The sequence below is a fragment of the Myxocyprinus asiaticus genome, chromosome 3 (assembly GCF_019703515.2).
Source record: "Myxocyprinus asiaticus isolate MX2 ecotype Aquarium Trade chromosome 3, UBuf_Myxa_2, whole genome shotgun sequence".
NCBI classification, from domain to species: Eukaryota; Metazoa; Chordata; class Actinopteri; order Cypriniformes; family Catostomidae; genus Myxocyprinus; species Myxocyprinus asiaticus.
In genome coordinates, this window is record NC_059346.1 from 5,467,501 (window position 1) to 5,493,027 (window position 25,527).

Consider the following 25,527-nt stretch of genomic DNA (forward strand, 5'->3'; position numbering starts at 1 on the left):
AGAGAAAGATGGAAGAGTAGAGAGAAATGGGGGAACAGAAAGTGTTCTTTGTGGCCAGAGTGAAAGTCTTATTCAGGTGTGTAGTAGAGGTCATGACCCCCTGCACTCATGCACTGGTGTGAATTACAGTCATTACAGCCAAAACTGCTCACCTGAGAGAAATATAGAGATAAAAACTCTATTCTTTAATACTAGATTTTTACATATTCTAAAGAAAAAGTAAGTGGTGTTTAAACATCTGGTCACTTGTAAAAATAATAGCACACCTCTCCTCAACAAGCCACATAATTTGAGTTATTATTCATGAGTTACAGTATGTATGTACAGTAGAGATGAGTTACAGTATGAGCCTAAGTTTAATTTTAAGGGTTAGAGGTTTGTTCAAAACGTTAATCCTAAGTATGAGCAATAGTAATAATAACGCTTGCCTTAGAAAACACCACTAATAACACTAATCCATCCAAGTTCTCTTTCATAAATTCTTTTTTTTTTTTTCAGTAACTTCCATTCAATTTCATTTAACATTTCTTACAAAGCCTGATGCAAGCGTCTGATAAACTCTGATGGTACAATTGTATGTTGTGAAGTTTGCTATATGTGTGTGATAGAATGCATCATCCGTTTTGATAATATTATGGCAATTTTTAGATATATTGATGAGCATTTCTCGTGATATTTTCACTCCCATGGTTTTGGTCCTCATTTAATAAAAACTGGTATGGTTTTCAGTGAAAGATAGAAAGACAGAAGAAAAAAAAACAACAAGAAAAGATAAAGGCAAAAATGCAAGAATTTTCTCTGATATTTCTTTGATTTAATAAAATAACAAAGTTTCAAAAGTGCCGTTAGTTCTTTCAGAACATCAGCCACAATAAAACATGAACCGCTTTACATCATCCTTCACTTTAAACCATCTCAGAGCGGCATTAATCTTTGCCTTGCCAATATTATTTTGATAGTTTGTGATGCCTCTACTGTATATATGCAAATATGCATTATTTTATCCATGCGATTTTATACTTCAAAATGAATTATATTTTTAAATTGTGAGCATGTTTCTTGCAAAGTGGTTTGTCTTTTTTGGAGAAGAAAGTTTGTCCCTCCAGACTGACGCTGCACACCTGAAGAGAACACAACAAACATTCATCACACAATACTACATAAATACACAAACACTCACTAATAAATCTGAACACACACATATACTTACTGAGCACACAAAGCAGGTGTCATGCCAGATGAAGCCGAGGGCCTCTAAAAACTTGTCTCCTGCTTCTACTGGGAAATCACAACCATGGCAATCAGTCCCAAACAAACTGTAATAGTCTAAACAAACAAACAAACAAAAACAGTTAAAGAACAATGTATCTGAGGAGTATAATGGTAAAGAATACAGAAGAACAAAACCATAAAGAATAAAATTATATAGAAAAGAATAGAACATAACCATACAGAATGAACAGAACTGTATAAAAATAACATTTAACTGTATAAAACAGAACTGTAAAGAATACAATAGAACCACAGAGAATAGAATAGAACTGTATAGAAAAGAAAAGAACATAAACATACATAACAGAACATATATGCAAAAAATACAACAGAACAAAATATAGAATGAACAGAAAATAATAAAATAGAACAGAACTGTATAGAAAATAACCATACAGTATAGAAAATAATAGATCATAACATATAGAACTGAATAGAAAAATAGAATAGAATAGAGCCTTATAGAACAGATTCATAAAGATAGAATAAAACTGTATAAAATAAAATGTTAGAATAGTCAGAATAGAATAGAATAGAGTAGAGCTGAGTAGAACAGAACTGTATTGAAAAGAATAGAACATGACTATATACACAGTAACAGAATTGTAAATACAACAGAACAGAACCAAATACAGTGGAATAGAATAGAACAGAACGGTATAGAATAGACTAGAACATACCCATATTCAACAGAATAGAACTGAAAAGAACTATAAAGAATACTACAGAACAGAACCATAATAGAATGGAATAGAAAAGGATAAAGTACAACAGAACAGAACAGAACTGTATAGAAAAGAATCATACAGTATGGAAAAGAAGAGATCATAACCATATATAATAGAAATATAGAATAGAATAGAGCCTTATAGAACAGAACCATACAGATAGAATAGAAATGTATAAAACCGAATAGGTTAGAATAATCAGAATACAATAGAATAGAGTAGAAAAGAACTGCATAGAAAAGAACAGAACATAACTATACTGTATACAACAATAGAACTGTAAAGAATACAACAGAACAGAACCATAATAGAATAGAATCTAAAAGGATCAAGTACAATAGAACAGAACTGTATAGAAAAGAATAGAACATGGCTGTGTGTGTGTGTGTGTGTGTGTGTGTGTGTGTGTGTGCACCTCTCTCGCAGTAGGGCTCTCCGTCCTCTAGGTAAAATGTATTGTTTCTTATTGGTTGCTGGCAGGATGCACACAGGAAGCAATACACATGCCAAGTCTGCTTCAGTGCATTAATCACTTCCTGTTAAGCATGACACATGATCATCTTAACGAATTCACACACAAAACAAGAATGTTCTGAGAAGGACATAATAATGTGTTTCATGTGTGTGAGTGTATTTGTAAAAGTGAGCCAAAAGCCAAACATTTGACAGGTAGTTAGAAAATAAATGTATATAATGTTTATGAAACACACAGTCACTGACCCCCAGGATTTTGTATTGGCAGCGTGCACAGGTTGGAGCGAAGAACTCTTCATAGCAGTGCTGGCAGTACACAGAGCCTTGTTCCTCTACAAAACCCAATTCACTCAGAGAAACACTGCAGTGTGCACATGTGAACTCGTCGGGGTGCCACGATTTTCCCATTGCCATCAGGAACGGACCCCTAAACGACACAAAAACACATGTATATCAAATATTATACACATATGTCATGTAAAACCACACCAATGAAGGTTGGTGGCACTGTACTTGTGTTATATGAGTATAGTTAGATTCATATGGAGTGGTGGTGGCGTAGTGGGCTAAAGCACATAACTGGTAATCAGAAGGTTGCTGGTTCGATCCCCACAGCCACCACCATTGGGTTCTTGAGCAAAGCAATTAACTCCAGGTTGCTCTAGGGGTATTGGGTATTGGTGGCTTTGGATAAAAGCATATGCATAAATGTATAGCCAGAATTTTGAGCATAAAGTCTGGTGCACTTTTCAGCTTATTCTGGCGATGACAGGAAGAACCTTGCTGAACGACAAGTAAAGCAGCCAACCAAAGTTCATTTTGTTCACTTAACATTTAAGGATGGGTAAATCTGATGACACCACAATAATAAATTGGCATGAAACAAAGAGGCACCTCATTTAAATATATGACGCAGCAGTCACCGCAAAAGGTTGTACAGACAATTACAAAAACATTTGTGAAAAATGTGTGAAGACTTTGTGGATTGTTTATGATGTCCCATGGACCTTAGTCAGGGTACAGTCTGTTCAATAAGCTGTATTGATGTATATCTGAAAAATATACAACAAATATACACTCAACACTTTATTAGGAACACTATGGTCCTAATAAAGTGCCCGATGTGGTCTTCTGCTGTTGTAGCCCATACGACTCAAGGTTCGACGTGTTGTGCATTCTGAGATGCTATTCTGCTCACTACAATGTACGGAGTGGTTATCTGAGTTACCATAGCCTTTCTGTCAGCTCAAACCAGTCTGGCTAGTCTCTAATGACCTCTGTCATTAACAAGGCGTTTCCATCCACAAAACTGCCGCTCACTGGATGTTTTTTGTTTTTGGCAGCATTCAGTGTAAACTCTAGAGACAGTTGTGTGTGAAAATCCCAGGAGATCAGCAGTTTCAGAAATACTCAAACCAGCCCGTCTGGCACCAACAATCATGCCACGGTCAAAATCACTGAGATAACATTTTTTCCCAGTTCTGATGGTTGATGTGAACATTAACTGAAGCTCCTGACCCGTATCTACATGATTTTATGCACTGCACTGCTGCCACACGATTTGCTGATTAGATAATCGCATTAATAAGTATGTGTACAGGTCTTCCTTAATAAGTGTAGCTGAAAATGTGTCTTTCCAAAAAATTTCCAGTGGACAATAAAACTTTGGAAAGATGGTTTCTTCAAGATATTACAACCTATTGACCGGACTGTACTTGTATCCCTCACATGCTAATTTCATTCACATCAAATTAAATATAAACGGTTTACTTTAACTTATTACTTATTAAATAGTAATACTTTCAGTTACATTCAAGGTTTTCAAACTGGCAGACACGCATCCCCAGGGGGTCACCAGAGCATGTAAGGGGAGGCACGGAGAATGATGATAAATTCATCAAGTATGTTATAATAGGCCTACTGTTTAATGTCGAGAGTGCATCCATATACCTGTTGCACGGGCATGAATCTCTCTGCTCGCACGTGGATTTCCTTCAGGACATGCGCACTCAAATATACGCTGCTCTATTAAATCCAAGTAGGTATAGCTGCAGGCTGGAGACCTCCAAATGGGTGCAGAATCTCCAAAAGAGGGTGGGGTTACTCCAGAACAGGGTGTGGATACCTCAAAAGGAGGTTGCGCCAACTCCAAAAGGGGGCGTCACTTCCACTCACGGTTAATATTAAGGGTTATATAAGGGGCCCATATATATTTAATGGCTCCCGACCCTTTTTGGAGCACTGCTTGGGGGGTGGGGGGGGGGGTGGTTGACTTAAGGGGGCAGTCTAATAAATTTTGTCTTACTGTTTAAGACTTTGAAAACCCCTGATTTACAGTTGTAATCAAAATTATTCAACCCCCCCAAGACAGTAAGGATTTACAAAGGTTAGCTTTTCTGATGACCCAGAATTTTTCAACTTTACATCTGTTTCAGTTGAGTGACACATTCAAAGTCATAGTGTGAATATATAACCTAATATTTCTAAATAGCAGGATTTAAATACAGCCATGTCATAATTATTCAACCCCTATATGTAAGGCTTCACAAGTAATTGTTTTAAAACAAAATTAATTCATCAATCTGCAACTGCGCTTATTTAAGTTTTAAAATGTAAGTTTAGCATTGTAAGCAAAAATGTATTTCTATGCAAAAAATGCAGTTCAAAATAAGATGTCTCAAAAGCTAATAGAGGAGATTATTTCATTACACAATAAAGGTCATGGCTAAAAGTGCATTACTAAGGCACTTCAATTTCCAATAGACAAAATTGGCAGCACCATTCACACATTTTTTAAATATGGTACAACAGCAACCTTCTTGGGGTGTGGAAGAAAGCAAAACTTCACCAAGGGAAATGTTGACTTGAATATTCAAGAAGTAATTAGGAAAGACCTGTGGAGTCCTGGAAGAAGGTTTTATAGACATATGACACTAAACTGAAAATGAGTTTCAGACCCATGGGTCAGCAGTACGTCTGGAGTAAGATGACAAGGTGATGACAAGAACGACACCATCCCCACAGTCAAGCACGGAGGTGGGTAACTCCTGTTATGGGGGTGTTTTGCAGCTGCAGGAAACGGCTATCCTGACTATGTGACTGACACCATGGATTCTTTCAAATATCAGGTCATTTTGGCATGAAAAATGTGATGCCTTCAGTGTGTAAATTGAAGCTCGTGATCACTGGACTTTCCAGCAAGACAATAACACCAAGGATACATCCAAGTTGTCCAAAATCTAGTTCAGGGATAGGTCGTGGAATGTCCTTAAATGGCCCTTTCAGTCCATCATTAAAATCCCATTGCAAACCTTTGTTGGGATTTCAAGGAAGCAGTGGCAGCACAGAAACCAAAGAATGTCAATGAGCTGGAAGCTTTTGCTCATGAGAAATGTGTAAAAATTCTAATAGAGAGGTGTCTGAAGCCTGAGAACACTTAACTGAAACATTTATTTTCTGTTATTAAGGATAAAGGATGCTCCACATATGATTGACTTTGGGGGTTGAATATTGTTGAAATAACATTTGTGGAGAGAATTAGTTATTTTTTATTTTAAAATTTGGGTAAACTGAACTCTTTGTTCTCAAAATCACTCAAATGTGTATTAAAAACTTACTTTGACTGTTTATTGAGGTTTTAGTTGATGTGTTTTAATTCACATCACCAGAATGTATTGCTGGTCAGGGGGGTTAAATAATTTTGATTGCAACTGAACATGCTACTACAGTAAGTGCCTCAATCAAAAACTCTTGAATGTCTTTTTAAAGACTTGATGAAATGAAATGGTTCATGCAAAAATGAAAATTCTCTCATCATTTACTCACCCTCATGCCATCCCAGATGTGTATGACTTTCTTTCCCCTGCTGAACACAAACAAATATCTCAGCCCTGTAGGTCCATACAATGCAAGTGAATGGTGATCAGGCATTTGAAGCTCCAGAAAGGAAATAAAGTCAGCATTAAATGAATCCATACGACTCCAGTGGTTTAATCAATGTCATCAGAAGCGATCCAGTTGGTTTTGGGTGAGAACAGACCAAAATATAACTCCTTTCTTACTGTTCATCTTGCCATTGCAGTCTCTCGGCACAATCATGATTTCAAGCTCGATTACACTTCCTAGCGCTTGAAGTGTGCGCAGAATGCTAGATGGTGCTATAGTAAGTGTAATCTAGCTTGAAATCATGATCACCAAGGAGACTGCTGTCAAGATGTACTGTCAAAACAGAGTTATATTTTGGTCTTTTCTCACCCAAAACCAACTGGATCGCATTAGAAGACATTGATTAAACCACTGGAGTCTGATGGATTACTTTTATCTCCTTTTTGAAGCTTTTGGAGCTTCAAAGATTTGGTCACCATTCACTTGTATTGTATGGACCTACAGAGCTGAGAAGTAATTCTTCTAAAATATTTATTTTTGTTCAGTCGATGTAAAAAAAAAAAAAAAGTCATACACATCTGGGATGGCTTGTGGGTGACTAAATGGTGAGAGAATTTAAATTTTTGGGTGAACTAACCCTTTAAGGTGATTAATTCTTCCTCATAAGCACTCATTGTAGCCTTGTAAACATGAATTTGTTTCCAAGGAGACTTATAAAAATCTTGTGCTGCGTGACACCTGAAAATTGTGTAAAGCCAGCCAATCAGATTAGAGCTTGCCATTTTGAGAAAGCTCTTGTAATTTTTGTTTGAAATATATATCAGACTGTTGGTGAACAGTATTGGTGTTTAAGTAACCAAAGAGATTAGTGACAAAAAGTCACACGTTTTGACATAACCAACCTCCTTTAGAGTTTTAATTCGTTATTGCATTGATGATCACTAATAGCTTCAGCAAAGATCAGGCTCTCAGAAACGTTCTTTAGTGTGGATGTGAAACAGAAAACGATGTGATAGAGTCTGGTGTAATGTTTACTCTCATTTGGAATACGTTTTCAGGGGTTTAATTTGTTAGATTAAGGCTAATGAATTTAACATTAGTCTCTGTGAGAAGAAGCTGATTGGAATTACCGTCATCTTACACACACACACACACACACACACACACACACACAAGAGTAGTAGAGCGCTAAGTCTGCACTTTTCAGTCTCTATTGCCGCCGCGAGCGTGTTATATTCGGTCTGTCATGTGTGGTGTGTGTTACATTGGTGTGTGTTTCTCGCTGGATAATGTGGCTGCCGTTCACTCTGTGAAAGTAAGAGGCAAGTTTAGAATGACTTTTGTTATTAAATATCAGCTGTTATTCCACTCTTAAGCTAATCATCTCATTTTCAGAATGAAAGAGTTCCGTGGGTCGAAAGAGGAAAAGAGATAGGAGAGAGATGGTGGGAGAGAGGTAGAGGAAGGAAATCTAGAAAAACAGAGTGAAAGGGTAAAAGAAAGTGTAATAGAAAGGTCACATGGGGGCATGCCAGAGAAAATAAACCTTGTCAGGAGAAATAATCCATATGAACATGTGATCTGTGGCATTTCAGAGGTAAAACTCTATTAATGACATTGTAATTCTATGAATATTACTTTGTGTAATACTTTGCTAGAGGGGCGAAGAAAATGACTCCACTTAATGTCAATGTCAGGTGTCAGTGCCCATAAAATGTCAAATATTGTATATCTAACTCAGTAGATGCAGGTTTGCTGTGGAATATAATATAGTTTTTAACTGCCATGTCCTTCAATAACAGCCTCTTTGCAAAGTATGTATTACATTGTTATATTTAGATTCATGAAATAACTTGTGCCAAAATGTGCTGTGTAAATGATTAAAAACAAACTGAAACAATCAGGGATCTTGTAAAAGAAAAGAAAAAAAGAAAGAGAAAATATATATATATATTATTTTCTCCAACCAGTTATTTTGATTTTAAGGAATAATAATATCTTTCTGGCTTTAAAGTGCCATTTATTTTCAATAAATGTTTGACTGGCAGACAAAAGTTTGGAATAATGTACAGATTTTGCTGTTTCGGGAGGAAATTGGTACTTTAATTCACCAAAGTGGCATTCAGCTGATCACAAAGTATAGTCAGGACATTACTGATGTAAAAAACAGCACCATCACTATTTAAAAAAATCATTTTTGATCAAATCTAGACCGGCCCCATTTCCAGCAGCCATCACTCCAACAACTTATCCTTGAGTAATCATGATAAATTGATCATTTGGTACTAGAAAATCACTTGCCATTATATCAAACACAGCTGAAAGATATTTGGTTCATTAAATGAAGCTTAACATTGTCTTTGTGTTTGTTTTTGAGTTGCCACAGTATGCAATAGACTGGCATGTCTTACGGTCAATATTAGGACAAAAATGGCAAAAAAGAAACATCTTTCTCTAGAAACTCGACAGTCAATCATTGTTTTGAGACCAGATGTACAACTAAACAAGAGGATAAGTACATCAGAGTCTCTAGTTTGAGAAATAGACACCTCACATGTCCTCAGCTGACAGCTTCATTGAATTCTACCCGCTCAACACCAGTTTCATGTACAACAGTAAAGAGAAGACTCAGGGGTGCAGGCCTTATGGGAAGAATTGCAAAGAAATAGACACTTTTGAAACAGAAAAACTATAATAAAAGGTTAGAGTGGGCAAAGAAACACAGACATTGGGCAACAGATAATTGGAAAAGAGTGTTATGGATCTTAACCCCATTGAGCTTTTGTGGGATCAGTTAGACTGTAAGGTGCGTGAGAAGTGCCCGACAAGACAGCCACATCTATGGCAAGTGCTACAGGAAGTGTTGGGTGAAATGTCACCTGAGTATTTGGACAAACTGACAGCTAGAATGTCAAGGATCTGCAAAGCTGTCATTGCTGCATGTGGAGGATTTTTTGATGAGAACACTTTGAAGTAGTTTAAGAAGTTCTGAACATTTTTTTCAAATTGTAATAGTAATTTTTCATGTTATTAATGTCCTGACTATACATTGTGATCAGCTGAATGCCACTTTGGTGATTAAAGTACCAGTTTCTCTCCATAAGAGCAAAATCTGTACATTATTCCAAACGTTTGGCCACCAGTGTGTGTGTGTGTGTGTGTATATATATATATATATATATATATATATATATATATATATATATATACACACACACACACACACACACACACACACACATATTTTCAAAGTGAATTGGACTCTGATTTCAAAAGGTCATGTAAAATTTTATTTTTCATGATATCATCCTTTTAAATTAGATCAGTGTAAAAATGTCTAGATGTGAAGCATCAACTCGAACTGATTTGGAACAGATTAATGTGTATACATTGTGTGTGTCTACCTAATAACCATATTGCAGTGAGCACACATAGGAGTGCGTTTTCCAGCAGGGATGTGTTCTGCCATCTGGACCAATGAGGCTTCATCTTTGGGGTGTGGGCAGGGCATGGGACGGTCCAAGGCAGGGCCCAAAGGTGTGCTGTTGCTCACAACACCAAAAGTGGGAGTAATGAGTCCTGCAAAAAGATGCACACACACACAAACTCTCACTAGACAGCCTATTTCATGCTACATGATGAGTACAGTCAGCTGTTCACTGTGCCTAACAACACCAATAAGCTGTGACTATACTCTCAATATATCGCACTTTCTATTACCTTATTGTACAATATAAATATCAGAGGTGCAACGATGTATCGGTAGCAGATATTTGACGACCAATTATTGACCCAATTAAAACCATTGAATTTTATGCTTTGGTTATAAGCAAAACCTATGGTTTATTTATAAGACACTTTGTAAAACTCAAATGCACCATCGAGTTCTCGTTAACGTTCTCACGTTAATGCGAGAAAAAAAAACGCCATAAACGGATGCCACAGTTGTGAAAGCAGCACTTTTCAGTTTTGATGACTTAACTATTATTTAAGTAATTATAATATTCTAAAATAGAGTAGATGTGTCCAAACTTTTTAATGGTATATACAATGCAGGAGAAAGCAGCATTCTGTAACACAGTACTTATTAGAATGATATTGTTGTCACTGTCTGGACAGGTAAAAGACTACAGCTTCAATCATGTGATGTGGGTGTAATATTCAGCAGAGCTGCTGTTACTTCCTGCAGGAGTGTGTGTCTCACCTGCTGTGTTTTTGACAGGTGTTCCTGGGGCTTTGATCATGGTCTTAACGGGACACGTGACATGAGCGCTGGGCTGAGAATCATCAAGCTTTTCGCTGAGAGAACACACACACACACACACAACGATTATTATAAAGGCATGACAAGATGAGTGCTAGAGAAAGTAAAAGAGAATGTTCAGAATGATATACTGTATACTCTTTTCCTTTAAAATGTTTTACAACTTACAACAAAATGTACAACATTGCATACTAGTGTTTAGCGTTGAAACATTGCACCCCAATATGCTGAAAACTGCCAAAAATCTGCTTATTCCAAAAATCTGATAATGGAAGAAAACCGTGTTTACATGAGGATTGAAATCATCGGATTATTCTCTGCTTTTGACGTCAAATCGTAAACTGCAAGCACAACACTTGCGTACATTATATAAGCTGGTAAAAACGCATGTAAAGGTGTTTACATGCAACGCGAAATCGGGGTTGTGCACAAAAATGTACCTGTGTTGATTGGTTTATTCTTAAAGCTGAAGTATGTAATTTCTGCGACATTAGCATCTCAGAAGGGAATTGCAAAAATAAACAATGTTTTCAATACACCCCTCATCTGATGTTGTTCAAACTGTCAGATAGTTCTGCCCCCAACTCACGTCATTGGTTGGGTAACATTGTTGGGGCGGGTCTAAGCGGGTCGCTCAAAACAAACACAGGAATTTATAGCACCACAGAGACACAGTGTTTAAAGTTTTCGAGAAAATGAACCTACAAATGGCTTATTTATAGTTGTTTGCATATTACGCTGGGATGGAAGAAAGTATTTTAACACTGAAAAATGTTCCATACGTCAGCTTTAAATCGTTTATAACCTTACAACGATAACAGCAAACTGTTAAGGGCATTTACATGACAACACACGTTGTTGGCTTATTAACCCTTTAAGCCCTGAGGATGTTTTTAAATGTAAACAAATTCCCGTTTCAGCGGCATTCCCAAAGTTAAATGCTTATAACTCGCCAAAAAAAAAAAAAACAAGGAGAGTCAAGTGTTTGGTATCATTGTAAAGAAAATTTTTCACATTTTGTAATGATTTAGATAATGATACATTATGAAAAATAAAAAAAATAAAACAACTTGAGCCAATATTTTACCTTTTTTCTGATTTGAAATTATATATCTCTGGGTGTAAATAAGGTGGCTCCGAAAAACGTTTTGTGTTGATAGGACAAAGCAATCAAAAGTTATAGCATTACAAAACATTATCATAGACATCTCCCAAGTGTCCAAAAGCCTCCAAACAAATAAAACATAATAACTGTACTTAAGAACTAATTACACATGCAAAAACAACGACAAAATGTTTGCATAGCATGCAGACATGATTTTAGTAATGAGATTTTACAGAATGAGCGCCATTTGACTCAATGAATCTTCATTAATGAATCTGTGTCATTTACTTGGCGCCATCTCCTGGTGGCCGTATGTAACATTGTACTTTGTGTGGATTATCTAATGATCTTTGCATCCAAATACCTTGTGTTTGGGCTCGTTTGAAAGATAATCGCCTCCTCTAAGTAATGGCATGTGATATTGTATGTTCTGTTTATTTTTTGTCAAGTTATAAGCAAAAAACTTCTGATTTTTCTGCAAATTTCAAAGCACTTGTTCAGTTTTGGTCATAATGCCTACATGCATTGGAAGGTAGCGCTTCTAAGCTTAAAAATTAAACCTATTTTGTGTTGGGAAAGACTGTAATTCTTAATATTTTAACAATAATTTTTTTTTTGTATGAAAAATACATTATATACCGCGCGGTGTACAGCATCACATATGAAGCAGTATGCTAGTATTCCATTATGAACACCAAAAGACATACACAGCTCAGACCCATGCCAAATATAGCACAATTCCAACTGTACCTACAGTATAATGAGACATTCCATTATAACGCTCATTAAATACTCAGCAGGGCTGTCTGCGATGTCCAACAGCTTAAATTAAGGCAGACAGGAAGTGAATATTGATGGACAGGGAGACAGAAATCTTGGGTGGCCAACACATATGCACACACTCATTTATACCCACACAAAGCACCTCAACTCTCATTATACCAACTGCGCTCTGTCAATCTCTCCTGCCTAATTACAAGTCCCCAGAGACAGAATGTTATGGGAACAGCAGCCATAGCAACCAAAAGAGCTGTCCTTCATTAAGGGATCTGGACTCTGACGAGCTATTCCGAACTAAAACATTGACACAGTTTCACAGAAACACATACATTACACTTAGATAACAAAATGTTAAACCATTGTTTGGCATTTATTTTTAACGAAAAAGCATGTACTTTCAAGCAAAAACATTTCACAGAAAAAAGTTAGGTTTTAGGTTAGGTTGTAAATGATAATGCAATATGTATCATGTTAAAAATGAAGCCAAAAAGTATATGGACACTTTCTGGTCGTCAAATGTTAGTGGAACATGTCCATTGTTAATGTGGTGAACTTCACCTGTGGTTACTCTGCTAGGACACCTGTATGAACTTGAGAGGAAGTGACTTCATACATCCACTAAAAATCATCTTGTGACATCAGTTGGGTCAAGTCTTTGCAAAAATGTCTCAGAAAAGTGAAGTTAGTATTGGGAAAAGGTTAAGCATCATTTGATTGCAGATATTTGGTTATCTCGTACAATGACATTCATTCAATTATAAGTGTGGCTTGAGGGTCAAAATATATTTTGGCCCCATTACCTAAAAAGGAAGACACCACTTGCAGGTATGGAGGTCAAATATATCAACATATCAAGATTTTAAACTGAATTAAAAAATTATAAAGAATAGAAGAATTATAAAGAACACCTATAAAATATAAAGAAACGCAATTGGCAAGTTTTTTTTAATTTTTTTTTTTATAAAATATTATTTATATTATTTTTGCTAATTATCATTTTAAATTAGTTTTAGTTTACATATAATTTATATAAATATATAAAAATATTTTTATTACATACGTACATATACATATATATATATATATATATATATACACACACACACACACACACACAATATAAAAAATTACATATTTAAAATGATGTATTAGTGTATTGTTTTATTATCATATTTAATTACATTTTTTAAAACTTCATTAAACACAAATTATTTGTCTATTTGAAAAAATTATTTATTTATTTATTCATTTATATTTCTGTTCAATCGTATTTGTCAAATGAATCATCCTTACATAAGTTACTGTGGCGGTACCACGGTACAGTGATGGTACCAGATGGTAAAACCATGGTACTATGATACTAATGATGGTCCTGAATGATAAAAATACTCATGTACCATGGCATTTACGTGGTACTTGCGTATTAACACCACAGTACATGGCACATGTCCAAAAACATGGTAGTACCATGATGGTTCCCTTCTGTACTTTTTATTTGTGAAATTGATATTTCCTTCATTTAAAATAAATACATAAATTATATTCATCCTCAATATACAGGAGACAAACAAGAGATTTCGAGAGCATTTCTAGGACACTCTTTTATGAGTATTTAAAACAATGAATAGAGGAAAAATTTACGAATAACTCAGGATACAGCACACGTGATACACCACTTATGAATGAAATGACTTTATGTTGTGTAGATAACAAACTTATGATACAAACACATTAGTAGTACAGAAAGCAGACACAATTTCCATCTCCCAGTTATGAAATCACATTCATTATTATCCAATCAGAGTGAAATGATCCAATCAGAGTGAAGCAGCACAGCAGGCTAATCAAATGATCCCAGCATAATCACAACATACAGGAAGTTCTCCATCTCGCACATATACACCCGTGACCTGTTAAAAATGTAATGAAAAAATGTTGAGTTCAAATGGAAATCTCTGACTTTCAATTGCAGACTTTGGTCCCTTGGCAAATCTACAGTTTGAGACATTATTGAGATCTCTTGTGAAATAATAGCGGAGACATGTGAGATTACTGTGGTCTTTTTGTCAGGAAAAACAAATAAAGAGCAGGAGACTTCAGCAAAAGTCTCCATTTTCTCTCACTGTCTAGGAGAAGAAGAAAAAAGATATTAACAAGATCTTATTTGTGATTTTTCTGTCCTATAGGCTTGAACAAAATTTAGCTGAGTGGTCTTTCCTAGCCTTAAATGGATTATGTGAATTTAAATGTGTTCAATAGAGCTGAGAGTACAACACTCTTATTAGTAGCTCAAAGCATTTTTAAATTAGCCAAAATATCTATTATAAAATGGATAGTCCCAGTCATGCATGCTAACAGGTCGATAATACAGCAATGCAATAGTTGTTTTGTTGCCAGATGAAGGAATTAGTGCTGATCTTTGTCACCATCTAGTGGTGACACATGAGAACTGCTCCAGATGAAACATCCTAGTGGAGTACTTGAAATTAAAATTACTTTCTTAATACACAATACAGGTCATGCACAATTCATCAATGCATGATATCCTAAATATTTTTTTATTATTATTATTATTTTTTATAATATTTCATCAAAATGTAATTTTGCAATTATTATACTGCAATTCCTATTGATCATTGTATTTATTTATTTTTTAATTTTAAGTGGAGATATATAGAAAATGTTCATCATTTACTCATCCTAATGTTGCTCTTTTTTATTTCTTTTCTTTTTTTTTTTTTCTTTTTTTTTGGTACTGTGGAACACACACACACACACACACACACAAAAATATATATTTTGCCAAATGCCCAAGTTGCTCTTTTCCAGTGGATGGTGATTAATACATTCAAGCTCCAAAATGGTTAACAAGCACCATAAAATTATTATAAAAGTAGAGAACACAACTCTTAAGCTATATACCAAGCCTTGTGAAGCCATACGATAACTTTATGTGAGGAACAGACCGCAAAGTAAAGTCGTTGAAGTAACTAGCTTCATATCATTATTTATTTTAAAATTCAGTGTGCCTGTACAATGCAGGCTTGCAATGCAGGAACTAAACCTTAACATATTGATGACCTTTGACCTTATATTAAATCATGAACAGAACTGACTGTGAGTGAATTGCCTTGGACAGGGTGTCATCAAATTTCTGTTTATGTACTGTAGCTGGTGGCATACATGAATTAAATGGATAGTTCCCCCAACAATAAAAATTCTCTCATAATTTACTCACCCTCATGCAATCCCAGATGTGTATGACTTTCATTCTTCTGCTGAACACAAATGAAGATTTTTAGAAGAATATTTCAGCTCTATAGGTCCATACAATGCAAGTGAATGGTGGCCAGAACTTTGAAGGTCCAAAAAGAACATAAAGGCAGCATAAAAGTAATCAATATGACTCCTGTGGTTAAATCCATACATTTAAAATCTGTGAAAAATAGGTGTAAATAGGTGTGGGTCAGAAACAGATCAATATTTAAGTCATTTTGTACTATATATCTCCACTTTCACTTTCACATTCTGAAAGTGAAAGTGGAGATTTATAGTAAAAAAGGACTGAAATATTGATCTGTTTCTCACCTAAAGTGATTGCATCACTTCAGAAGACATATATTAAACCACTAGAGTCGTGTGGATTACTTTTATGCTGCCTTTATGTGCTTTTTGGGCTTACAAACTTCTGGCCACCATTCACTTGCATTGTATGGACCTACAGAGCTGAAATATTCTTCTAAAAATCTTCATTTGTGTTCAGCAGAAGAACGAAGGTCACACAACTGGGATGATGGCATGAGGGTGAGTAAATGATTAAAGAATTGTCATTTTTGAGTGAACTATCCCTTTAATAACAAACAAAGAGATAAACAAAGAACAATACAACAAAAAAAGAAGGAAATATGAGGCAGAAAATTATTCTTAAAATAAAATCAACTTTATTTTAATTTTTCTATATAAGGAAAACTAATAAAGGGGGAAAAAATACATTAAAATAAACAGAAACATTTCAAAGTTCAGAAATGACAATCAACAGCTTTTAAGCAAAGCCAAAAAGGTCACTCTTGTCATACAATGTAGTGCAAGTAGTAAACCTTTAAATCATTAAATTCACAAAAACAGTGTTAAATTGACTGCTGTTGTAAGTATCTCTCTTCACATTACAGCACAGCACACACCCTACTTCAAACAGCACACAAAAAAGAAATACCCCATCAAAAAAATAAATAAGAGTTTTGTGGCTTTAAGTTCATGTTCATTTGTTTTAAAGCCATATATATGCTAGTGTATGTCCTTTAACAGATATGCACATGCACATTAAGTCTCTATCTTCTGGAAAAACAGACCAAAAATACTGATGACTCATGTTGCACTACACAAATTTTTGTCCAATCACATGCTTTCTAGAATGATAATGTTCTTCCCCCAATACCACCTGCAACTGACTATTAAGTAACCAATAGTTCATTGCTGTGACATCACTAAGGCCCATTTGCTTTTTTAAACAAAGACAAGCCCTTCAATACATCCCGCTCAAACTTCCTGTTTCAATATAGCAGGAAATATATCAACTCAGGAAAGAAAACTGCACTCAACAAGCCATTAATTGTTTGTGTTAATTCAGGACAACTCAATTCTGTCTGTCCCATTTTGTCGCATTTTCACAATCTTTTTAAAGATTCCAATGCAGGAACGTCCCACACAGACCCAGTCACAAACACATAAACTGCACACGCACATGCACACACACACACACACACACACACACACACGGGGCTACACCAGGTTGAGAAAGTTAAGGGATCGAGCAGACACTCCGTGGTGCCAGTCTCTGAGATTATGATATCTGGGTCCAATCTGAGGATTGATCTTCACTACCCTGTTCACCAAACAAGAGAGAAAAGAAGCAGAAAAAGAAATTGCAATTAAGACAGAAAAGAAAATATGGAGAGCTCTCGAAGTGAGTTACGATTGGTATAGTGTAAAGCCATGCGGATGGAAAATGCCACTGCTCAGGGATTAAACTCACTGTCTACTTTATATTTTAATGTGCCAACAATCCAGCACAAGCTGCCACAATGATAAGGAAAGACAAGAGGGTAGTTATAAGCAGAGCAAAGCTTTACAGTTACCCTTACAACCTTACACATACTTTATATGAGAGATGATGCTGGATATGCTGGAGTGAGAGATTTACAGAATCACCACGAAATCACAGAGCAAATGATGTCAATACCACATGGGCAAATGACAACACACAAACACCCTTCAGCAACTCAGCAACATCGCACAAACAAGCACCAGGGAGCACAGCATCAAACACATCATTAAAAAACACACACACTCAAACACACTACAGAACACTGCCAACCGCCAGAAGAACTTACTTTGTTGTCTTCTTTGCAGATTCAGCCTCTCTCTCCGAGAGATCTGACAGAGAGAGAGAGAGAGAGAGAGAGAGAGAGAGAGAGATTTACATTTTTGCCAGGAGTGCTGAATAAAATAAAATAAAATAAAATACAATAAAAATAAAAACCGCTATTCAGTTTTACCCTGCTATCGTTTACTTCCGCTTTCTGAACCTGGATATGTGAAAAGGGTCCATTCGAAATTTTTTATATTTTTTTAATAAAATAAAAATAATATAAAAATGAAAGGTTTAAAAATTTATAGCAAATAATTTTAAATAAATAAAAACCAAAAGTATAAAATAAAATAAAACTAAAATAAAATGAACCTGATCAAAACATATAATAAAAAGGGTTTTAATAAAATTATAGCAAAAAATAATAAAATAAATAGAAAAATCAATAGAAATGTTAAAGTTCATATTAAAATAAAACTGATCAAAACAAATAAAAACAAAAGGTTTAAAAATGTTTAGCAACAAGTAAAATAAATTTGATCAAAACAAAAAAATATTTAAAAAAAAATTAGATAGCAAAAAATTAAACTAAAAATTAAATACAAATAAAATCCAACTGAACAAATCAAATAATAAAAACAAAAGGTTTTTTTTTTAAAAATGGTAGCAAAAAATGTAATTAAAATAAGTTACATTTTTCTCACCGATTTCAGATTCAGTGCCGGTAATCTGAGCAAGGATACGGAATGAGCGGGACTGTGAAGTTCCTGTCCGCGGGTTCCAGTCTTCTGTATCCTCCATGATGCGTTTCCTGCTGGCATCACTTTGTGTCGGGACGTGATAAAACTCAATGTCGGTCTCTGTGACGAGCTTACGAGGAAGTCTACACACACGCACGCATGCATGCACGCACACACACACACAGATATACAGATGGAGATAATGCCGTGTGTTATTCCCATTTACATGTAACTGTCATTTACAAATTTAAACTTTAAAGGAATAGTTCACCTAAAATTAAAATTCAGTCAACATTTACTCACCCTCGTGTTGTTTCAAACCCGTATGACATTCTCTCTTCCATAAAACATAAAAGGAGACGTTAAGCAGAATGTTAACCTCCATTCACTTTAATTGTGTGGAAAGAAGACAAAGTCAAGTCATTTTACCTAACATATCCTTTTGCATTCCATGGATGAAAGAAAGTCATACAGGTTTGGAAAAGCATGAGGGTAAGTAAATGATGACAGAATTTTGGGTGCTGGATGCCTATAGACTTGTTGTTAAGCTAAAACAAAGTTTATCCTCCCTTACCTGTAAACTGGTGGTTTTCTGAAGGAAGAAAGTAGGAAAAGAGGAAAGAAAAGGAATGAAAAAGAAAAAGGATGAGAATTTTTCTCTTTAAGAAAGCGTTTACTTATGGCACTCGTTACAGATGTACTCACTTTGAGACAGCTGGGGGCCCACTATATAAAATAAGATAAAACATTGTGATTACATAACGGAGAGGAATTTTATGCAAGTATTTCTACATGCATGTTCCATCTACGTGCATGTAATTTACTATGGTAACCATTGTGTGCCAAAATATCATAGCTAATAAATTATAAAAAAAAAAATAAAAAAAAAGTAATTTTATTTTTTAGCTTTTTTAGCTGTTCTTAGTGTAACGTTAGCCAGCTGGTGGGTAGCTGTGCAGTGTGTAAACTTTACTCCCCTGGTAGTGACATAGTAGTACGTCATAGTAGCGACTAATGTTAAAGGCTGTAGCCTCCTTATTAGCACACCCGCCTCCCATATTAGAAACCCTGGTTCAAATCCCACTCAAAGCAGGTTGAGCAGGACTGGTTACATTTGCTTGTTATTAAATGGTTGCTAGGGTGTTCTAGGTGGTTGCTTACTGGCCCAGGTCAAAAGACCCCCCCCCCCCCCTTCCTTCCTTCAATCAAAGTTTATTGGATTACTTTTTCATGATTTTCCATGGCAAATGTTTATTTGGGTAAAACATACAAATTCAGTAAGTTCCCCATTAGTTAGGAACTTCTATGGCATTAGGGAGGTTTAAATAAATATAATCAGGTAACTGGAAAATAATGTAAACCAGAACAGTTTTAAAGATAAAAGCAATCAAAACACTTGCAATATGCAGCTACTTAAAATAACTGAAAGCAAATTGAATTTTTTTTTATCACTAGATGGTGCTGGTGCTTATGGAAATAAAATGCAACAGGCACCAGAAACAGGCAGTGTGGGTTATCTGTGCTCGACTCAACAAAAAGTCTGGAACCTAGAACTTTATAATTCTTCATTTCAGTGGAGTTCAGATTAGCAACGTCTATCTAATCTCTCAGAGACAAGAATTATACATTAGTGCTTGCATCAAGACATACTGATCATGCCAAAGTGTATATGAACTGACACATAACACATTCATAAGCTGTTAATAAATCAACGCTGTCAGGCTGAGTGTGTACAGGTCTGTATGTGTGAAGAAAGGGTGTTGGTAGAAGAGATTTGCTAAGTGTGTTTGACAAAACGCAGTGTATCTGCACACAACCATACTTGTGTGTGTGTGTGTGTGTGTGTGTATGTGCACAGGTTTGGCTATATATTTGTCATGGTTTTAAAATGTCCTCTAATATAGTGAAACATGTCAAAAAAGCATTTTGCATGCTCCTTTTGAATTGAAAAACATTAACATGTTTGTGTGAGGGTTATTGTGTCTACAAGAGGTCCTCACTAATATAGTTTCTAAGGTCTGTGTGTGTTTGTATGTGTGAGACTGTGTGTGAATATTGTGCTGAAACACTTCACACTCACTATCCTCACAACATAAAACTAGCATCATCATTCAACAGAAACAAAGCAACAATCGTGACTTTACCATACTTTGAGAGTGGTTATGTACTCATTTTTTGGACATGCACCATGGTAATACTATGGTTTTTAGGACATGCATCCTGGTAATAGGGTACAATGGGGCTAAAGGCACAGCTTAAGGAAAATGTGCTTTTTTTTTTTTTTCTGGTCACAAAGTGTATCAAGTTTGAAAAAAGATTTCATTTTATTGAATATTTATGGAGCAACACAATTTGTGTAAAATAAATAATATCAGATGGTTGTTTTGATTAAAATTCTTCTTTTTTTTTCTTTTTCTTTAACATCTTTAGTATTCTATACACAAATTAATCTCCATAGTGACTGGATCAGTCAATGTGAGCCCTCTTTGTAAATTTTTCATAACAAATCTATTCCCCCCACTTAAGAAAAACAATGTGTTTAATAGGGGCCTTTAGCCCCTGCAACAGGGGAGCTTTTTACCCCAAATAACATCCTTTCACGTATTGGACAGTTATTGAAAACTTTTTATTTACTCACCTTGCACAAAACTGAAAATGACAAATAAGTATTTTGTCTCAGTTTAATGCGATAATTTTAGGTATTCTCATTACTTGCAACATTTAAAAAATTATGTCCTCAAAAACAAACTTTAGACATATTAGAATATTTTGCAGTGTATAGTGACAATGCAAAGGAAAGTACTGAAGTAGTTTTTGTTGTACCATACCGTAGCAATACTGTTTTAGGACATACACCAGGTAATATTATGGTTTTTAGAGCATATATCATGGTAATACTGTGGATTTTATGAAATGTACCATGGTATAAATGTTTTTATGAAATGTATCATGGTAATACTATGGGTTTTAGGACGTATATCATGGTAATACTGATTTTTGGACACATACTATGGCAATACTGTTTTTAGGACATGTTTCATGGTAATACTGTCAGTTTTAGGACATACACTAATGAGCCAAAACATAATGACCACCTGCCTAATATGCTGTTGGTCCTCTGCGTGCCGCCAAAACAGCTCTGACCTGCAAAGACATGGACTCTACAAGACCCCTAAAGGTGTCCTGTGGTATCTGGCACCAAGACATTAGCAGCAGATCCTTCAAGTCCTGTAAGTTGTGAGGTGGAGCCGCTGTGGATCGGACTTGTTGGTCCAGCACATCCCACAGATGCTCAATCGGATTGAGATCTGGGGAATTTGGAGGCCAGGGCAACACCTTGAACTCTTCATCATGTTGTTCAAACCATTCCCAAACAATGTGTGCAGTGTGGCAAGGTGCATTATCCTGCTGAAAGAGGCCACAGCCATCAGGGATACCATTGCCATGAAGGGGTGTACCTGGTCTGCAATGATGTTTAGGTAAGTGGCACGTGTCAAATTAATGTCCACATGAATGGCCGGACCCAGGGTTTCCCAGCAAAACATTGCCTAGAGCATCACACTCCCTCCACCGGCTTGTCGTCTTCCCACAGTGCATCTTGGTATCATCACTTCCCCAGGTAAACGGCACATACATACACAGCTGTCCATGTGATGTAAAAGAAAACGGGACTCATCGGACCAGATGACCTTCTTCCACTGCTCCAAGGTTCAGTTCAGATGATCACTTGCCCATTGTAGGTGCTTTCGATGGTGGACAGAGGTCATTATGCGGCTACATAGCCCCATATGCAGCAGGGTGCAATGCACTGTGCTGTGACACATTCCTCCCATAACCATCATTAAAAGTGTACGCGACTAGTGCCACAGTAGACCTTCTGTCGGTTCAGACCAGACAGGATAGCCATAATACCCCCACGCATCGATGAGCCTTGGGTTCCCAACACCCTGTCGCCAGTTTGTATTTGTCCCTCCTCGGACCACTGTCGGTCGGTACTCACCATAGCTGACCAGGAGCACCAGTACAAGGCAAGATTAGCCGTTGCAGAGATGCTCTGACCCAGTTGTCTGGCCATAACAATTCGGCCCTTGTCAAAGTCGCTCAGGTCTTTACTCCTGCCCATTTCTCCTGCATTCAACACATTAACTATGAGAACTGATTGGTCGCTTACCATCTAATCTACCCAGACATTGACATGTGACTTTGTTAGGAGATGATCAACGTTATTCGCTACACCTGTGAGTGATCATAATGTTTTGGCTCATCAGTGTATATCATGGTAATACTGATTTTTGGACATATACTATGGTAATACTATGATATAAGGACATATATCATGGTAAAACTGTCTGTTTTAGGACATGTATCATGGTTTTTTGGACATAATGTATACTATGGTAATACTATGATTTTAGAACATACACTACCGGTCAAAGATTTTGAAACACTTACTCATTCTTTATTATAATTATTTTATTTTTTTTTACATTTTAGAATAATAGTAAAGTCATCACAACTATGGAATAACATAAATGGAACTATGGGAATTATGTTGCGACTAAACAAAATCCAAAATAAATCAAAACTATGTTATATTTTAGCATCTTCAAAGTAGTCACCCTTTGCCTAGAATTTGCAGACATGTACTCTTGACATTTTCTCAACCAGCTTCTTGAGGTATCACCCTGGGATGCTTTTTAAACAGTATTGAAGGAGTTCCCATCTATGTTGGGCACTTATTGGCTGCTTTTCTTTATTATTTGGTCCAAGTCATCAATTTCAAAAACATCAATTTTTTTTTTATTACATTTTAGTTTTATAATGAAATAAATTAATATGGTGGCACAATTATATTTTTGTCTACAAAACTAATTTCAAACATTTAATCATACGCCTTCAGATCAAAAGATTTTTAAGATCATGAGAGACATTTCAGTCAAGTGTTTCAAAACTTTTGACCGGTAGTGTATCTCATGGTACTAATGTTGTAGGACATTAACATGATAATACAATGTTTTTTTTTTGGCATTGTACCATGGTAATGCTATGGTTTTGCACATGTACTGTGGTAGTTACATGGGTTCTTTAAAGTAATATAATATGGTAATAATTTAGTACCATACTTTATATCAAAGTCATCATAGATATTACCATCTGATACCATCCCTGTATCATGGTGAACTGCACGCATAATAATTAATAATTACCAACAGTCATTCATTCATATAAGCAAAGCACTCTCAAAGTAAGGATTAGACTGGGGAATTATGGAGCAAAACAGAAAACTGTTTATGTAAAAAAATTATTTAATGCACTCCAAACCACAGCAAAATTTAAACACCACACACACACAATGAAAACAGTATACACTAATGTGGTACTGACTTTGTAGCTGGAATCACCTGCTGAACAGCACATGAAGGAGAAAACACAACACACGCACAATCATCTCATTACAAGTTTAATACACCTAACACTGATTTCTTGAATCTTTAAACCCCTCTGAGACAGACCAACAACTACACACACGATTCTCATACACACGTTTACCTAACTGTGAACATACCATAGACTTCTATTCGAACCGAAATACTAACAGAAAACATTTAGCATTTTCAAAATTATTTACTTATATATATATATATATATATATATATATATTTATTATTATTAATAAGGACATCTGAATTGTCACCACTGGGAAATTTTAATCACATGCTTTAATCTTGTGTTGTTCTTATTTTTATTTATTTTTTTATAAACAGCTAATTATAATCACTATAGCAACAGCTAATACAAATGCTAACATTTCCCCTAAAAAAAAACTTTTTGCATTTTTAGAATAAAAAAATCTTTATTAATGAATATATATATATATATATATATATATATATATATATATATATATATATATATATATATATATATAATTTTATTTTTTTTTTAAACAATGTACCCGGATGTTCCCAATGGGAGGTTTTGTCAGACTTGGCTAACTTGTGGGGACAGTTTTGTTCCTAAACTATAGCTAAGTAAGCCCACATACACAACTGCAATGAGAAATACAAGCCCGATCCTTTGAAACAAACTATAGTATCCACAGATGGGTACACTAGGAATATGTTTTCTCAACAGTTGCCCATAAAAATATGGAAACAGGGCTGGCATTGATTTGTCTCTTCAATGCACAGCTGTATGAGGATAATGAGAGGGATTTGTGGGATGAGAGACATGAAGAGAAGCATTTGGTTCTGATAATGTTTTGTCAAGGATGTATCATGTATTATGCTCTTAAACAACCACAACCACATAACTGCACACACACACAAACACACATGCACAGACATAAGCTGTGGTCAGAATGGAATATCAGCATACTGCCTACAGCACAGTATATATTGTATATTGCCTACTATTTATTTTTATTTTTGTAAAATAGTAAGTAATGATAAACATTTCGATTTCAAACAGTTGTGCTAAATGCTGCATTGTTGTCACATCACTTCATTATGTACATATTTCATTTAGCGAGTGGTGTCGTTATCACTTTGGAAAAATTTGATTTGCATTTATATTCTTAATTTATGTAAAATGTATAAACTTTTGTATATCCAATCAAACAATAAGTAAAAAAAAATAAAAAAAATTGGATAATATAAGCCTACTTCCAGTTAATTTGTCACTTTGTAAATCAAAAGTCAAGTCGAGTGCACATAATGGTGGGACACAGTTTCTTGGGCAGTGTGTTCTGTTGTATACTGCATATTTTGGAAAATTTGGTAGGTCATCCAGGTATTCAATGCATAATGAAAATTTGCATACTGTGCAGTGTATACATAGTGCATACAGTTGTGCTCAAAAGTTTGCATACCCTGGCAGAAATTGTGAAATTTTGGCATTGATTTTGAAAA

The 25,527-nt window shown here is 35.4% G+C and overlaps 1 protein-coding gene across 4 annotated transcripts in view; it reads right to left on the reverse strand.

Moving 5' to 3' along the window:
• Positions 1–792: 792 nt before the first annotated feature.
• Positions 793–25,527, reverse strand: part of LOC127420132 (PDZ and LIM domain protein 5-like) — a 71,381-nt gene continuing 46,646 nt past the window's right edge. For 2 of the 4 annotated variants that reach the window (XM_051662176.1, XM_051662166.1), the window contains exons 6-13: positions 18,581–18,759; positions 17,899–17,941; positions 10,564–10,658; positions 9,764–9,938; positions 2,721–2,901; positions 2,416–2,536; positions 1,211–1,326; positions 793–1,121 (exon numbers count right to left, since the gene is read on the reverse strand). In XM_051662176.1, coding sequence (XP_051518136.1) covers positions 1,032–1,121; positions 1,211–1,326; positions 2,416–2,536; positions 2,721–2,901; positions 9,764–9,938; positions 10,564–10,658; positions 17,899–17,941; positions 18,581–18,759 — 1,000 coding nt within the window. In that variant the 3' untranslated portion in view covers positions 793–1,031. Of the gene's footprint in view, positions 1,122–1,210; positions 1,327–2,415; positions 2,537–2,720; positions 2,902–9,763; positions 9,939–10,563; positions 10,659–17,898; positions 17,942–18,580; positions 18,760–19,190; positions 19,209–19,321; positions 19,343–24,001; positions 24,022–25,527 lie in introns of all 4 variants that reach the window. The other 2 variants (XM_051662192.1, XM_051662185.1) reach the window with 2 other exon arrangements.